This window comes from Drosophila santomea, chromosome 2R (assembly GCF_016746245.2).
Source record: "Drosophila santomea strain STO CAGO 1482 chromosome 2R, Prin_Dsan_1.1, whole genome shotgun sequence".
In the NCBI taxonomy this organism is placed as follows: domain Eukaryota; kingdom Metazoa; phylum Arthropoda; class Insecta; order Diptera; family Drosophilidae; genus Drosophila; species Drosophila santomea.
The window spans coordinates 21,921,334-21,937,189 of NC_053017.2; the positions used below are offsets into that span (position 1 = coordinate 21,921,334).

The 15,856-nt window shown below is 48.4% G+C and overlaps 5 protein-coding genes across 8 annotated transcripts; 3 read left to right on the forward strand and 2 right to left on the reverse strand.

Moving 5' to 3' along the window:
- Nucleotides 1-6: 6 nt before the first annotated feature.
- LOC120444649 (inorganic pyrophosphatase) lies at nucleotides 7-2,113 on the reverse strand. The gene is made up of 6 exons (XM_039624476.1): nucleotides 1,891-2,113; nucleotides 1,336-1,454; nucleotides 869-1,264; nucleotides 660-811; nucleotides 493-602; nucleotides 7-179 (listed from the first exon to the last, which is right to left on the reverse strand). Exons 1-6 carry the CDS (start codon nucleotides 2,096-2,098, stop codon nucleotides 148-150), a joined length of 1,017 nt encoding a protein of 338 aa, XP_039480410.1. The 5' UTR covers nucleotides 2,099-2,113; the 3' UTR covers nucleotides 7-147.
- A 525-nt stretch (nucleotides 2,114-2,638) lies between these two features.
- Nucleotides 2,639-6,088, forward strand: LOC120445609 (E3 ubiquitin-protein ligase ZNF598). 2 transcript variants are annotated; one of them, XM_039626118.1, is made up of 7 exons: nucleotides 2,639-2,768; nucleotides 2,907-3,189; nucleotides 3,243-3,388; nucleotides 3,455-4,018; nucleotides 4,076-5,294; nucleotides 5,357-5,554; nucleotides 5,615-6,088. In XM_039626118.1, the coding sequence occupies exons 2-7, from the start codon at nucleotides 2,911-2,913 to the stop codon at nucleotides 5,810-5,812; spliced, it is 2,604 nt and encodes an 867-aa protein (XP_039482052.1). In that variant the 5' UTR covers nucleotides 2,639-2,768; nucleotides 2,907-2,910; the 3' UTR covers nucleotides 5,813-6,088. The 2 variants fall into 2 exon arrangements, with proteins under 2 accessions (XP_039482052.1, XP_039482051.1); XM_039626117.2 differs by having other exon boundaries at nucleotides 2,669-3,189.
- An 840-nt stretch (nucleotides 6,089-6,928) lies between these two features.
- On the forward strand, nucleotides 6,929-9,387 carry LOC120444495 (unconventional prefoldin RPB5 interactor-like protein). The gene is made up of 4 exons (XM_039624204.1): nucleotides 6,929-7,069; nucleotides 7,140-7,438; nucleotides 7,494-8,880; nucleotides 8,929-9,387. Exons 1-4 carry the CDS (start codon nucleotides 6,995-6,997, stop codon nucleotides 9,259-9,261), a joined length of 2,094 nt encoding a protein of 697 aa, XP_039480138.1. The 5' UTR covers nucleotides 6,929-6,994; the 3' UTR covers nucleotides 9,262-9,387.
- Nucleotides 9,388-9,518: 131 nt separating this feature from the next.
- Nucleotides 9,519-12,962, reverse strand: LOC120444494 (RNA polymerase II subunit A C-terminal domain phosphatase). 2 transcript variants are annotated; one of them, XM_039624203.2, is made up of 7 exons: nucleotides 12,398-12,962; nucleotides 12,208-12,301; nucleotides 11,712-12,142; nucleotides 11,461-11,642; nucleotides 10,234-11,403; nucleotides 9,960-10,169; nucleotides 9,519-9,894 (listed from the first exon to the last, which is right to left on the reverse strand). In XM_039624203.2, the coding sequence occupies exons 1-7, from the start codon at nucleotides 12,805-12,807 to the stop codon at nucleotides 9,752-9,754; spliced, it is 2,640 nt and encodes an 879-aa protein (XP_039480137.1). In that variant the 5' UTR covers nucleotides 12,808-12,962; the 3' UTR covers nucleotides 9,519-9,751. The 2 variants fall into 2 exon arrangements, with proteins under 2 accessions (XP_039480137.1, XP_039480136.1); XM_039624202.2 differs by having other exon boundaries at nucleotides 11,712-12,148; nucleotides 12,398-12,960.
- A 155-nt stretch (nucleotides 12,963-13,117) lies between these two features.
- Nucleotides 13,118-15,758, forward strand: LOC120444496 (peptidylprolyl isomerase domain and WD repeat-containing protein 1). 2 transcript variants are annotated; one of them, XM_039624206.1, is made up of 11 exons: nucleotides 13,118-13,369; nucleotides 13,422-13,625; nucleotides 13,683-13,866; nucleotides 13,920-14,152; nucleotides 14,212-14,425; nucleotides 14,483-14,785; nucleotides 14,849-14,967; nucleotides 15,049-15,054; nucleotides 15,113-15,233; nucleotides 15,294-15,513; nucleotides 15,581-15,758. In XM_039624206.1, the coding sequence occupies exons 1-11, from the start codon at nucleotides 13,201-13,203 to the stop codon at nucleotides 15,725-15,727; spliced, it is 1,920 nt and encodes a 639-aa protein (XP_039480140.1). In that variant the 5' UTR covers nucleotides 13,118-13,200; the 3' UTR covers nucleotides 15,728-15,758. The 2 variants fall into 2 exon arrangements, with proteins under 2 accessions (XP_039480140.1, XP_039480139.1); XM_039624205.2 differs by lacking the exon at nucleotides 15,049-15,054 and having other exon boundaries at nucleotides 13,125-13,369.
- The last annotated feature ends 98 nt before the right edge of the window (nucleotides 15,759-15,856 follow it).

The following is a 15,856-nucleotide window of genomic DNA, read 5'->3' on the forward strand; positions in this document are numbered from 1 at the left end:
AGCGAATTTGATTGCGGTGCAAAACTTTATTCAACGTACTATATATTTCAATATTAATAATTCACAAGTGCAAGCATTTTCGATTCGATTCGATTAGACTACAAAAAGATCGTGGATCTTGTGATGGAATCAGCCCAGGAGAACATCTCACTTGAGATGAATGAAATGCCAAGTGTCGACTGCAATTACAAAGGACGTAATTTATAAAGGTTTATTTCAAGATCAAATTCAATATAAGGTAATATGTACAACGATTAACGAACGCATGCCAGCCAATTACATGAATTCGGTTTCAGCAGTATTTACAGCATGGGGTAATCTTAATTTAGCTTGGTAACTGGACAATTAAAGTAGCTATTAGTAAGCGTGCAGGTTGGGTTTGTGTGCCAATTTGTTTGCAAGTTACTGGTTAAAGCGGGTGTTGGAGTAGCGTGTTTTTGCTTGGGATCGGGTGAAGCAGCTATAAGCTCGATCTAACATAGTAAACCTTACCTGTGTCGGACACCTCCTCGACCTGACCGCCCTCGGGGGCCTCGGACAGTATCTTCTCGGCCTCCTCCTTGGCAATGACGTGCTCCGAGTTGCGGTTGGTAATGTTGGTGCTGCAAAACGAATATAGTTAGGCTTTTTATAAAGGTATAGAATCGCATTTAACTCACGTGGAGATGGACCCGGATGCTGGGCTCTGGTGCACCAAGTTCTGCCAGAACTTGTGGGTCTCGGCAATGATGGTGTTGGCAAAGTCCGCATTCTTGGCATCGCCGTTGAAAGCGAACTGATTCTCAGGCTTGCCATCGGGGATCTTGTAGATCTGTTAGGAATGCAAAGGGTAAGAAAGGGCATCGTCTGAAATGTGAACTTCACCCACCTTGAACCACTCAACGGTAGCACGAAGCAGACCCGGGAAGTACTGGTCCACATCGGAGATGTCATTGACCTTGGAAGCCAGCGGATCGTTCACATCAATGGCAATGATCTTCCAGTCGGTTTCGCCCTCGTCAATCAGGGCAATGGTGCCCAGCACCTTGACCTTCAGCACGTCGCCGCGCTTGGCCACACGGTAGCCAATCTCGATGACATCGATGGGATCGTTGTCGCCCTTGCAGCCGGTGGAGGGCTCGATGTGGTCGGGGTTCTCCCAGGTCTGGGGCAGGGCTCCGTAGTTCCAGATGTAGCCCTTGTGGGGAAAGCAGTTGGCCACGAACCGCAGCTTACCCTTCTTGATGTCCTGCTTGATGGGATTCATAGGGGTCTTCAAGCTAATCTAAGGGTCAGACATGCAATTGCTGGATTACTCAGGGTGTCTCAATGGGTCTTAGTGAATGGCAGACCGACCTCCATTTTGGCGTTGGTCCAACGTGGCACCTCCACCACCATGTTGTAGATGGTATTCTGCTCGTTGGCGTACAGTGGAATGTCGTGCATCGGCGAAATGACATTGCCGCACTTGTTTTCTGTGGAGAATGGCCAGAAATTATTAAGTCTGATATATGGGCGACACCTGGGCACGCGATTTGATTGATAGTGACTGGAGACCTGTCGGCTAGACAAAGGTCACTAATTCGCGTGTCAATAAACCGAAGTTTGGACACCAGGTCCGATATCTTTTATTTCGAATAAGAACCAATAAAGCTAAGAGATAAGGCCAAAGGGGCCGAAACTCTTGGTGTTTCCGCCATTTCCGACGCTAGACAAATCGGATCGGCTGATAGTATTGATAATGCGACGAGTTAAATAAGCAGAGTCCGGTTTGACTTGTTGCATAATCAGCCCGGTAGCGATCAACTAATGCTAGCTGCAGTAACTGCACCCAGTTTGGGTAACTTGCAAATGCGGAAGCAAAGGGTTAAGCCGGGTCACATTCGGCCCCCAATGCGCTGCTCTACTCACTGAAATACAGGCTGTAGCTCGGCGAATTCTTGGCGCCCTTCTCAACGGTTTCGTACAGAGCCATCTCGTGTGGTTTCGTGCGCTTCCGCTCTATTTGAATATATCTGCAATTGCTGGCAACGGCCGCTGATGACGTTGGAATCGAACCGGACAAGCGAGCTACCGCACGTGAAGCGTAAAATGAACTCCTTGTAATTTTTGCCAACATTTTCTTCAGCCCTGAGTTGAGTCTATCGATAGGCCGATAGCATCCGATGTTACAGTTGACAGTGATGCTCAGAAAATGATTAGCTTCACTACAAAACTTCCAAAAGGAAATTTGATTTTCTCTATACCAATCAAAACTATTATTATAATTACATATTTCTAATTTGGAGTATAAAGATTTTATTTTAAATTTATACTATTAATATATTTTTATAAAAAATATATTTCTATCTTCACATGAAAAGATAAGCAGTATCATTATCATTTAGTATATTGGGTCATTGACAAACCGTTAAAACTCAATTTAAGCTATAAGTATAAGTATCTTATTATATGAGTGTGGTCATACCTGCAAGAGCAGCAGATACCAATATTTAAAAGTTTATAAATAAACAATAGCATTTTTCATAAATTCGAAATCAAAAAGCTTACGTATCGTGGTTACTGATCGTTGCGAAATTATCCCATTTCTGCATAATGTTAACTTAACATACACAAAGCTTACGACAGAGAACTATCGTTTCTGCCAGGGATGCGAGCAGGTGTCATCGAGACGGCAATCGAGTTTTCTAATTTCAGAGTTTTCTTTTCGTCCGTCGTGTGTGCGTGTTGCCTTGCATTCGAGTTGGCGTTGCGAAAAATCCCCTTATTTGATTGATTCTGCTAACGAGGTAATCCAACAGAGCAAACCAACCAAGGCATACCAGAAACCCCACCAGATTTACCCAAAAACAATCGTTAAACGTCCATTTCCAAGTGCCCTTGGCAACAAGTAATTTTCCCCCCTCCATTCACGGCAAAATCTCTAGTGAAATGCAGAACGGAAAGCCGAGATCGGCGGCCAGGCCGTCGTACCACCGCCGTCCCAGATCCGGAGTGGCCAGCACTTCCACTGATAACTCTGCCGTCAAGCCGGAGGCCACGGACAACCACACGGGCAACGACGACAACGCCTGCGTGGTGTGCTTCAAGAACGTGGAAATCTTCTCCATCGGCGACTGTGATCATCCCGTGTGCTACGAGTGCTCCACTCGGATGAGGGTGCTCTGCCAGCAGAACGAGTGCCCCATCTGCCGCCACGTCCTGTCCAAGGTAAGTCTTGTGCTTGTCTAAAGAACGTCTTGCTCATTTGATACAACCTGCAGGTTTTGTTTACACTGGATAAGCTGCCGTATCGCGAACTGGAGGCCAATAACCGCTCTGATTTCTACAGCAAGAAGTACCGCATCGGCTTTTGCACCGCCGAGATTCAGCAGCAATTCTTCAAATTGCTAGACCATCCCTGCCCCAAGTAAGTATGCCTGGTCCGCCACTTGAGTTGCACGATTGGGGCTCACCCTTTTACGTTAAATTACAGATGCGATGCCCCTCCATACCGCACGTTCCAAGGCCTTCGCAACCATGTGCGCAGCGAGCACAGCCTGCTGTACTGTGACCTGTGCGTCGAAACCCTCAAGATCTTCACCTTCGAACGGAGGTGCTACACTCAGGCGGAGCTGCAGCTACACAACACCAAGGGCGATCCGGACAATCGGTCGCATCGCGGTCATCCGTTGTGCGAATACTGCAAGAAACGCTATTTGGACCGTGATGAGCTGTTTCGGCATTTGCGCCGCGAGCACTACTTCTGCCACTTCTGCGACGCCGACGGCTGCAATGAGTTCTACAATGACTATGCGGATCTGGCGGATCATTTCCGGGCGGAGCACTTTCTCTGCGAGGAGGGCAAGTGCGCCACCGAGCAGTTTGTCGGCGCTTTCCGCAACGAAATCGAGTACAAGGCCCACGTGGCCAACGTGCACGGCAAGTCGCTCAACAAGCAGCAGGCCAAGCAGACGCGCACCTTGCAGCTGGAGATTACGTTGGGGCCTCGTGGACGAAGCGGGCAGACGGAGCAGGGCATAGCCAACATGAGAGCCAGGTAGGTGGAAAAGAATCCGATATGTAGAAGGCAAGCTTAGAATTTGATACCTTACAGGAATGACGAGCACAACGACTACCAGTCCGATTTGCCATCGAGTAGCCAGCGTCATGTGAGCATTGATGCTGGCAACGAAGAGCAGTTTCCCACATTGAGAGGCGCTTCCACAGCTCCCAGCGTATCCTTAGTGAGACCGCCGCCGCCCTCGATGCGCAATCTTAGTGGATCTTCGGGACTTGCTCGGACCAAGGAAAACTTCCCGGCTCTGGGAGGGGGAAATGGAGCTAGCAACGCCGGGCCGACCAGCAGCAACCTCGCCGCCCGAGCTGCTCAGTCTCAACATCCCGTGGCAGCTGTCTTTAAGAAACCCACAAGCGCGGCAAACTCTGGCAGTCGAAGTGGGTCTGCCAGTAACGGAATGCTTCTGCATGTGTCAAATCGACCGGCAGCTGCGCCAAAGAAGGCAGCCGCACCGCAGCTAGACTTCCCTGCATTGCCGGGTAAGGGGAACAAGAAGAACCTGCGGGACCTAGAGGAGGATATGCTGCCTAGCGGATCTGCAGTGCCCATGGCGAACATCTCAGCTAAGCATCGGTCTCTGGCCGATGACTACGTGTCAGTGGCTAACCCGAGCACCTTCCAAAAGCTTCAAATGGTACAAAAGGAGGAGGACGAGGCCAAAGCGCGTCAGGCGGCTTTGAAGAAGAGTGCGCCCAAACTCACTGCGTCCGAATTCCCTAGTCTTGGACCGAGCGCCAGCGCCAGCTCGAGCAGGGCGCCTGCTCCGAAGCCAGCCAGTGGATCTCCCTCATTGAACTGGTCCAAGCCAGCTTCCGAGAAAAAGCAACGTGAGCTGGAGAATCGCAAGGCCAAAGTGGCACCGGCCCCGGTATTGCCGAGTCCAACATCTAGACCGGCTCCCAAGGCCAGCAATAACAATGTCCAAGAGCAGCAGACGAATAAAAAGGATAAGAAGCAGAAGGATAAAAAGAGCAATCAGGAGAATCAGCCCAAGACGGGCAAACAGAAGGAAAGAAACAATAACAACGAACAAAAAACCAATGGTGCTCAAACTACGCCTATACGTTCTCCGCCCGGTTTAGAATCTGGCGGATCGCTTAAACCACCACCAGGATTCGTGTCCAACGTGACTGTCAACTCGGTGGCCAAGCTGCCCAACAATCTCACGTTCACCAGTTCTCTGGGCGAGTCGTATAACATTGTACCTAGTCCCTATACGTACACCGATCCACCAGATACCGGGATCAGAAATCAGGTAAGCGAACGTCGTTTACAATAACAAGACATGTACTGAGAAAGCGTTTGTTTTCCGTTTAGAAATTGGTTGATGAGGTTATGTCCTTACTCAAGACCCCAGAGGCACTGAACGAATTTCGCTTGCTTTCGTCTAAGTTCCGGGACGGATCCTGTACTGGTCAAGCCTATTACGAGCACTGCCAGTGCGCCATGCTGAGCTCATTTTACAACCTGTTCCCGGAGCTGCTGGCCATGCTGCCAGACATAAGCAAACAGCAGGTAAGACGTGTTTGAAAAGCCACATAAATAGAGTAACTCCATTATGTGGATCTTTTCCAGGAACTGTACCTAGTGCACAAGCAACACCTGAACAGCTTGTCGCCAGCTCAGCGCAAATCCGTGCCCACACTTGAAGTTTGCAAGGTATGCAAACAGATCCTCACCAGCGCCGACTTAAAGGGCCACCAGCAGGCGCATGAGCTAACCAAAAACTTTCCCGTACTCGGAAGCTCAGCTTCCAACACGCACCGCAACTGAGGCGGTGGGATCGTAGGACAACAAAAGCTTTATCCCTGTATATTTTCTATGTATATACCGTTTCAACCATCTAAAAGCCAGGTCCCCAGGTCATGTTGTGAGTGGAAATCCGAGAAAGAACTAGCCGAACTATATCACCCCACAAAGCACGACCCACGATGCCCTCTGTTCCAAACAGAAGCATAGTGAGTCACCTGTTGGTCGGGGATGCGTTTTTAATATCTAGCAAATGCCCGCAACCTAATAAAGTTCAAATCAATCACAATTGTTTCGTAATTACCTGGTGTGTTTGCCTACCTTGTCCCCTTATCTAGTGACCACATATGGTGGTCGCAGATCGGTTATCACCAAATGGAAATTGGTTGTACTTGGCTCGTATGGAGCAGATTTATTGTCGGACATATGGAGCTCCTCTGCTCTTATCTTCGTTGTTTGGCAAGCTGTGGAGCGGTGTTTGGTTGCTAATTTTCTGATTTTAGAAATATAATATTGCCGAGTAACCGCAAAACAGCTTTTGTCAATTATGAAATTCGATAGATGCTCATTTAGATTTCCCACGGATGGTTACATCCAATTTTATTACAAAACTCACCTATGTTTTTTAGCAAGATAGAACGCTATTACTCAGAAAATAAGAGTGCGAATATTATAGTTCAACATTCTTTTGGCATATTGATAGAAATGGTCAAGAAAAATAATAAAATGAATAAAATTGTTCAAAAGTGTGGGCCTGACAACATCATGTAAAAAACTTGTGCTGCAGCTGCATATATATGTCTGCTGAATCTGCATGTCTAATCTCAACTTTCTAGCTTTTATTGTTGCTGAGATTTCGATGATCATACTTTTGGACAGCTGGACAGGGCCATATCAACTCGGCTATTGATCCTGATCAATAATATATATACTTTATATGGTCAGAAACGCTTTATTTTACCTGTTACATACATTTTAACAAATTGAATATACTCCACGACTAATGGGTATAAAAAGCCAAAGGCGCGCAGAGTCGCGTTAGTACATTTTTAAGTAACATGGCCCGGATTAGAAAAATTTAACTACTATATTGCCTCGATTTAAGTCATTATTACGTAACACACAAGTGTCTAATATCATATTTATTAATGGTTATAATATTACTTAAATTATTAATAAAAAAATACATTCGTAAAGTTTATTTGCATGGCGCGACCTACGGTCACACTAAGCTCGCAAGCAACAATAACAATGGACCGGCGAGAGGATGCTCTGCTACAGGTAATGATATTAATTACCAAATATGAGTGGATATACGGGGGGATATACTTTATAAATCCTTGTGCGACAGGCCCTCCAAACGAACGCCAGCGAGACAGAGCGCTGGGAAGCCTTCAAGCGCGACAATGAGAGCACCATCCGGAACTTGGACAAGTTCGCCCAGAATCTGAGCGTGGAGGTTATGGTGCCCATTGGACGAAAGGCGCTGATGCCCGGCGAGCTGATTCACACGAACGAGCTTCTGGTGGGTCACTACGAGGGCTACTTCTCCGCCTGCTCCGCCCACAAGGCCAAGGAGATCTGCCAGCACCGCCTGAAGCTGGCCGAGGAGCAGCTAGAAAAGCTCGCCGTCGAGAACGATTTGTGGCAGTAAGTGAATTAGTATACAGAAGTGGGGAAATTTATGTCCACGCTTGTCCAACAGGAAAAAACTCAACACTCCGTTTGCGGAGGGAGCGGTTCCCAGTGGCGATCAAGTAGAGATTGTGGAGGACTTCAACGAGGAGTCCCACAACAAGTGGTTGGCGGAGCACAGAAAGCGAGTGCGTCAGCAAAAGCTGAAGGAACGGCTCGAACGAGAGGCGGAACCTCCAGAAAAAGATAATGAAGTGCTGAGAAAGCTAGAAGAGCGAGAAATGATGGAGGAACTAGGTCTGGATCCCGACAATATCGATGAAGGGCAGCTGCACGAAATGCTGATTCACGAACCTCAGAAAACTATCAACGAAAGTAGTCCTAAGTCCCTTACCCAGACAGAGGAGGAGGAGCTCTGGAAAAAGCTGGAAGCCGAGGAGCAGCAGGAAGCCGCAGAGCTCAGCTCAGAAGCAGAAGAAAGCCTGCAAACAACGGACAAACTAGTGCGCCAGCTCATGTCCGGAGAAACGGAAACTCCGTCTTCCAAAAAACGTGTTGCTGCCATCAGTAGAACGGTGGAAGTTCAGGAAACCACATCAGAAGATGATGATGATGACGGTGACCAGGAGGAAGAGGTGCAAACCATACGAGAGCAGATGTGCCTGCTGCCCAACGAAGAGCGTGAGCCCTTCCTTAGAGCTCAACTGCAAGTACTTAAAGCGAAAATGAGGAAGATACAAAAGGTGAACTTTATTAGCGATGAGCTGATACACTTGATGAATGTGGTCGTCATGCTAGAGGACGATCTACAGGACATGATATTTGAGCAGGAACTGGAGGCCAGCGAGGAAGAGGAGGTCGTTGAAGACAATCGTCTTCCAGAGGAGCCAAGTGAAGAACTTGTTACTGTACCTGAAGCCAGCACAAATAAACGTCGCATTTCGTTTGCCCTTAGCGATGAAAAACTAGAATTCAGAAGGGAGGAGACCGTTGCCGAAATGTTGCCCAATGCGAAAAAAAACTCGAGGGACATCGTCAAGCTAAATGCACCTGTTAAACCTGCAGCAAATCCACAACCAGTATCCATTAAAACAGAGCGTCAAACAAACTTGGATATTATGCAAAAAGTAGAAAGAAACATAGAGTTTGTCAAGGAAAACCAGAGTGTCCAGGACTTCGATTTGCTCAATAGAATTATGGAGGAGTCTACGGGACTCATCAACACTTTACACATAGGTTTTACTCATTCCGGTGCCATTCCCTCGCCCAGAAGTGATCAAAGCGATGCCATTCCTGGAAACCCATCTGATTTCTATGAGAAATATGAGAGGGAGAGAGCTCGGCTGAATGATTCATTTCCTATTTATGTGAACGGTTTTGAGGGCGAGGAGCAAGTTAAAGTGCCCATAATGAGCGAAGCTTTACGTGGATCAGCCTATGAGGATCCCAGAAGTCAGGTAAGGTCACATAATTTCGTGCGCAACTTAAGTTAACGTGCCTTGCAGTTCTCCAAGCCGAATTCTTCTGAGGGCGACATTACTGACCCTGAATCGTCCACCAAGTCAATTCTACGAAATAAATCCGCTGTGGACCTGGAGCCGCAAAATGTCAGCCAGCAGCCCAAGAAGGGCAGGAAGGGCCGGAAGCAGAAGAAAAAGGAGCGCACCCTAGACGACGACCTGCGCGACATGAGCGCCTACCAAAAGGTCATGCACGATCTCGTGGAGAAGGAGCCGACTGCTCCGGAGCCTCTGCCCTCGGGCAAGTTCATCGACTCGCATGCGCCCAGGAAGCGGGTTAGCCGCTTCAAGGAGCAGCGAGCTCTTAACAAAACGTAGCGAAGAGTAAAACTTCAGCTAGATATTACTAGTACATTTGTTTAAGTTTAATGTGGATTTGTATTACAAACACAACGCAAACAATAAACAACTACTGGTGTGGTTTACATTCGATTTAAAATTAAACACTAGGTACTAGTCCGCTGATACGGAATTTATTTTTAAAACATTTACATTTACATTAGGCTTCAATTTACATTAGATCGATCAGATTGAGAGTTTTTGATTCAAAAATGTACTGCGATTGAAGGACCTGGCCGCCCGCACATGTGCGATATCTTACAGGCTATTTTAAAGTACATATTAACAGCTAATACATACAGTACGAACCCTAAGCATAAGTGTAGTTGGATGCTCTACTCAAGGACACAGCACATCGAGTTCATTCGTGGTCTAAAGAGAAACTATTTTGTCTTGAGTGTCTGGGCAGCAGGACCTCCAATGAGGGGTCTCATGGCCCTGTCCGGTGTTCACAGATGGTACAGAATTTCTACAAGTCAAAGTCTTCCAGGCCGAGAAACTCCCTTTCCAGAGCGGCGCCCATCATGTTCCACTCGCCGTCGTCCTCGTCCTCTGGGTCTTTCTCGCTGTTAGAGTCGGAGCCAAGCTCCAAGTCGGAAGGCAGGTCTTCCCCTGAAACATTAATTAAATAATTAAGTGTTAAAAACAATTCAAGACTTAATGACCGGACTGGTTACCTCGTCTAAACTTGGCGCTGGGCATCTCATCGTCATCATCCTCCTTCTCGTTATTGTCATCGGCCTCCTCGTTCGAGCTAATGTCCACTTCCACCAGGTTCGGCGCTCCGATCATTATGTCCTCGCTTCGCGTGAAAAAGTCATGCGCTCTATTGGAATTATCATCCTCGCGCTTTCTCTTCAACAGCTTCTTGTCCATGGGTGGATTTTCTTGAATTAATAATGATGATTTCGATTAAGACAGGACGCATGGTTTAGCAAGAAAAAGACTTACCAAAATTTACAGGACCCTCGTCACTGGATGAGTCTGACTCAAAGAATGTTTCGTAGTCCTTATTCATGGACTCAATATCTGCGTTTGTGAAGACCAGCAGCGGATTTAGCGTTTCGCGAAAGTTTCCGCTCTGTTCCTCCTGCTGCTTGCTGCTCGATGGTGAGATCTCCGAGCGCTCGCTGTAGTTGACCACGTGCTCGGGACTATGGCAATGAGCGGGTGGCTGGCGACCCTTGTTGCGCACCTTGCGGTCCAGGGGGAAGAGCTTCTCCTCCACATGCTCCCAGCGCTCGGCGCAGGTCCACAACCAATTCGCATTGACCACTTTGATGGCAGGCTCTTTTTTGGCGGCATTAACCTTGTAGGTGCCTGCGTTGACCGCCACTAGATGCGTTATCTCCTTGCCAATATTGGGCTTCACTTCGGCGCCCAGGCTCTTGGCTATGAAATACGCCCGCGACTGCTCGAGCTTCATCTGCGTGGGCACCAGGCCTGAGAACACCAGGTTCTTGCCTCGCAGGACTTCGCACCGAATCTTCGGAACGATGACCTTAAGATCAGGTATTTCCGTGGTCTCGTCGTAAATCGAGTAGAATCGCTTGTGAATGTTACGAAGTATAACCTCCAGATACAGCAGGTAATCGTCGGGGTCCTCAATTTCTATTTGCTTTTGCCCCTCTAGCGGTACTCGTAAGCTGGGCGCCTTAGACGTGGTGGCCACATCCGCATCAGCAGATGGTTCCTTTTCCTCCGGTGAAGTAGTGGATGAGGCCACAACCTCGTTCTTTTCTGCCGCTGTGGGGTGCACCTCGGCTTTTGTGCTCTCCTTGGAATTTTCATCAATAACAACAACGTCTTCGCCATCGCTGGCTGCTTTTTCAGCATCTGGTGAGCCAGATGAACTATCGTCTATGACCACAATATCCTCTGCATTGGTCTTGCCATTTAATTTGTCACTCGGCTCTTTGGGTGCTTCGGTAGCGCTTGAGGCGTTGGAAATCTCTGCATCCTTGGCATCGCCCTCTAGCTCGAACACGTCCACCGACTCCTCGTTTACATCGTCATCTTTGCTTGTGCTTGTGACGGTATTGTCACCCTTATCGGTATCTTCTGGTTTGACTTCGCTGCTGGATTCCGTCTTATCTTTGTCCTCGTGCTTCTCGGTAATCTCTGCAACAAATGGAGATTTCGTTAGAAACATTTAATACAGCTTTCGGGAACACCAACCTTTGAAGTCAACCCCTTCGCCATCCAGTTCATGCTTGGACAAGCCCGGCGGGGCATTAATGTCCCCGGTGTGTTGAAAGAAGTGGTAAGGCTTAACCTGTATCAAATTGGAAGCCATGTTCCATACGTCCTCGCGATCGTCTATGATGCACACCATGGAATCGCCATTCGGAAACAGAGCCCTGTAATTTACAATTTGTGGGTTATTCTTCAATACGATATAATGTCAGCTTTCAGAGATAGAAACACACTTCAAATTGTCCGTCTTGCTGGTGGCGTTGAAGCACTCATCTCTGGACAGAATCCTGTGCGAGAAGAACTTGCCCTCCGGGTCCAGCAGCTGAGCAATCATGTGCGCGTAGTTGCGTGCACCAAAAGTGCAGATGTGCAGCTCGTACAGCTGGGACATGCGCTCCAGAAACTCCGCGGTGCCGGGGCGCAGGCGCGTGTGGTACCACGGGGAGTGCGGGCCGTACAGCTGGAAGTGGTAGATGCCCTTGATGTTGTCCGGCACGGTGTCGTTGGTGGTGTGGATCACTGTCTGATCGAGATCGACGAGCAGGACCAGCTTCCTGTCCGCCAGCAGGCGGCGGGTGTCGTCGTGTCCGAGCTTCTGGGCCAGCTTCTGGGTGACCTTAAGATCGGGCATGGTGTGCACCATGGGCACCGAGGCCTCGGAGGTCTGTCCCTACGGGTTGAATGTTTAATTATTCGACATTGAGGCGGGTGGCAATTCACTGCACTCACATTCTCGTTTTGACGCAAGTCGGCTCCGCAGTCCGCGCACATGTCCTTGATGACCGTGGTGTGTATGCACTCGGACAGCTCCAGAATGGCATCCCTAAAGAACAGGCTCGGTTAGTGTGTATACGGCTGTGACTGCATAATTGCATTCCCCCACGCCCACTAGCCGCCCAACTGCCACCCCAAAACTCACCCCTTCGTTAGCAGCTCCCCTTCCTTGCGGAGCCGCTTCTTCACCACTCCGGCGCGCTGGGACTTGTACTTCTGGATGGCTCCATCCCCGCCCGGCCTTCCCGGCTTCGCGTCCTCGCCCACGGGCTGGTAAAGAAACAGGATTTGGGCCGCCGACACGAACTGTCCCTCGCGAACCCGCCATTTATTGATTACCGCTCTCGCCTCGTTCTCTCCCAGCGCAGCTCTCAAAACAATGATGCCGCCACCGCTGGCGTTGTTGTTGCTTTTGCTGTTGCCGCTGGCGCTGCTCTTGCCTCCGCTTGCTCCGTTTCCTCCGCCGCCATCGTCGCCCTCGGCAGCTCCGGATGCGGCCACGCCCCCTGGCACGCGGCTGGGCGTCGCGCCCTCCTCGTCCGCTATGTTCTGCATCGCTAGGCTTGCGTTTTTATATACAAATGATTTGTTTAAATCCCAGTGCCTTGTTGTGTTTGCAATTTGTGTGAATATTGCGCGGTATTCGCATAAAAGCGCGGACAACTTTGGCCCTGGTTGCAAACAGCTGATGAAGTGCAAAAGGCGGCAAATGCTGGTAGAGTTTTCTTCGATTTGGGTATTAAATCTACTTGATTAACAGTTGATTGATTGATGGTTCGGTTTACTTCACTGGTTTCTTTCAGTTTTGACTGAAATTGCAAATTATTTGTCCAAAATTCACAGAAGCACTCTCCAGCCCTGGCCAAGTCAGCTGCTTTGGAACACTTACCAACACTGGTCAAACGGCGGCAAACAATTTCAGCCGTATTTTGTTTATTAATCCTCGAAATGAGTGATAAAACCAAGGAAGATCTAAAGCGCAGTGCTCCGGAGGAGGAGGATGAGCCTCAGGAAACAGGAGTGTCAGCCGAGAAAGAGGCGGAAGCCGAGGAAGACGCCTGGATTGGACCCATGCCGTCGGAGCAGAGTGCTCCCGCGCCGGCCAAGAAAAAGAAGGGTAAACATGAAGCCTAGCATTTAATGTGCTCACTATAATAATCAATAAATAGTCCTGCCCTATGAGCACATCTACCTGGAAAATCTGCCCAATGCCGAGAGCTACGAGAGGAGCTACATGCACCGCGATGTGATCACCCACTTGGTGTGCACGAAGACGGATTTCGTGGTGACCGCCAGTCTGGATGGACACATCAAGTTCTGGAAGAAGGGCGAGCTGGGCATCGAGTTTGTCAAGCACTTCCGCAGCCACCTAGGTGGGTTCATGACGCAAACACTATGTATATCCTCAATTAACCAAGCATTTGTTGTAGTTCCCATCAAATCACTGACCACCAATGACAGCGGCACGCTGCTCTGTTCGGCGGCCACGGATCAGACGGCCAAGGTCTTCGATGTGGTCAACTTCGACATGATCAACATCATCCGATTGGGCTACACGCCGCAGTGCAGTGAGTGGATAAATGGGCCGGGAGATGCCGTTCAAGCACTGGCCATGTAAGTACCTATTCAGTTTCTAGAGATTAGGCTTCTGATTGATCTTTCTTCAGCTCGGATTCGGAGAGCAGCCGCATACACATCTACGATGGACAGGGAGGCGGAGAAGCCATGCACACCCTGGAGACACTTCACTCGGCGCCTGTGGTGGCGATGTGCTTGAATGTGGCCATGGAGACCGTCATATCCGTCGATCGCAATGGCATTCTAGAGTACTGGCAAAACTCCAAGCACGACTACAAGTTTCCACAGCGCCTTGTGAATTTTGACTCCAAACTAGACACAAGTAAAATGCGTTGATTAAGCAAAGTAAACCTGAACTCAGCTGAAATATTAACCTTTCAGGCCTCTTTGAGTTTGCCAAGCAGAAGACCCAAGTCACGGGCTTGGCTGCCACGCCTGATGGAAAGCGATTTGCCGCCATTTCCACGGATCGCAAGGTCCGCGTCTTTCAGTTTAACACGGGCAAGTTGATCCGGGTATTCGATGAAGCTCTGTCTACATACACCCAAATGCAGCAGACGCAGCACGCCCTGCCCAACATGGAGTTTGGCAGAAGGTAAAGTAAAATAAAATAGTTATCAATCAAAGCTCTAACGTATACGTGTAATTCCAGAATGGCGGCTGAACGGGATCTGGAGAAGACTGCCCAAAATGCAACGCTTAATATTTTATTTGACAGCACCGGAAACTTTTTACTCTACCCTACGATGCTGGGCATCAAGGTGATCAATGTGGTCACCAATCGCTGCGTCTCTATTCTAGGGAAAACCGACAACATACGGCCCCTCCAGGTGGCCATATTCCAGGGAAGAATTAAGCGACAAAAAGCTGCTATAACAATGGAGCAGGAGGCCAGTGAAAACCCCGCACTCCAGAATATCTTAAACGATCCCACAGCCTTTTGCACTGCCTACAAGTAAGTTCATACGATTTTTAAATTATGTTTACGGTGTATCATCAATACTATCACTCTTATTAGGAAAAGCCGCTTTTACTTGTATAGCCGAAGACTGCCCTCGGATCTGCAGGATGTCGATCGTGATATTTTCAACGAGAAGCCTTCTAAGGAGGACATTATCGCCGTGCCGGAAGCCTCAGGTATTTTAGTTTGGATTATCCCATTTAACTTTCCCAACTAACCGCTAACATATTTCTATTGCACGCCAACAATATTTTAAGACGAAGGTTATTCCTATCTGATATTTCAAGAACCATTCATTACAAAATGTTCCATTTATTCTAGTCGTGCAACGTATCTACGAGAACGTGGTGCTCCACACAACGAAAGGTGATATCCACATGAAGCTGTTCTTCAAGGAGGTTGCTAAAACGGTTGAAAACTTTTGTGTTCATGCAAAGAATGGGTATTATACACACTTCAAGATGGTTTAAACTGTCCCATTGTAATCACATATTGCTATTAGGTACTACAATGGCCACATATTCCATCGCGTGATCAAGGGCTTCATGGTGCAGACTGGCGACCCCACGGGAACGGGCACGGGTGGAAAATCCATTTGGGGCAGCGATTTCAAGGACGAGTTCGTGCCGAGCTTGAAGCATGATCGTCCCTATACGGTCAGCATGGCCAACGCGGGTCCGAACACGAACGGCAGCCAGTTCTTCATTACTGTCCTGCCCACGGTGAGGATATACATTCAGTGATGATTGATTAACTTTACTTGATTCATAAACCAATTTTAACTTGCAGCCTTGGCTCGACAACAAGCACACTGTTTTCGGAAGAGTTTACCGCGGCATGGAGGTGGTGCTCAACATTTGCAATTCCAAGGCGAACCCCAAGACGGACAAGCCCTACGACGACATTAAAATTATTTCAATACACTTAAGTAATTGAGCACAGGGCCTAAATAAAACTTTGAACGAAACTGGTTTTCAAATCTTTCGAGGAGCGCCAATGCGCCACCAAGAATTTTGGTATTTTTTCGGAACTCGGTTTTTTGGTGTTTTCCCAGCGCGGCACACT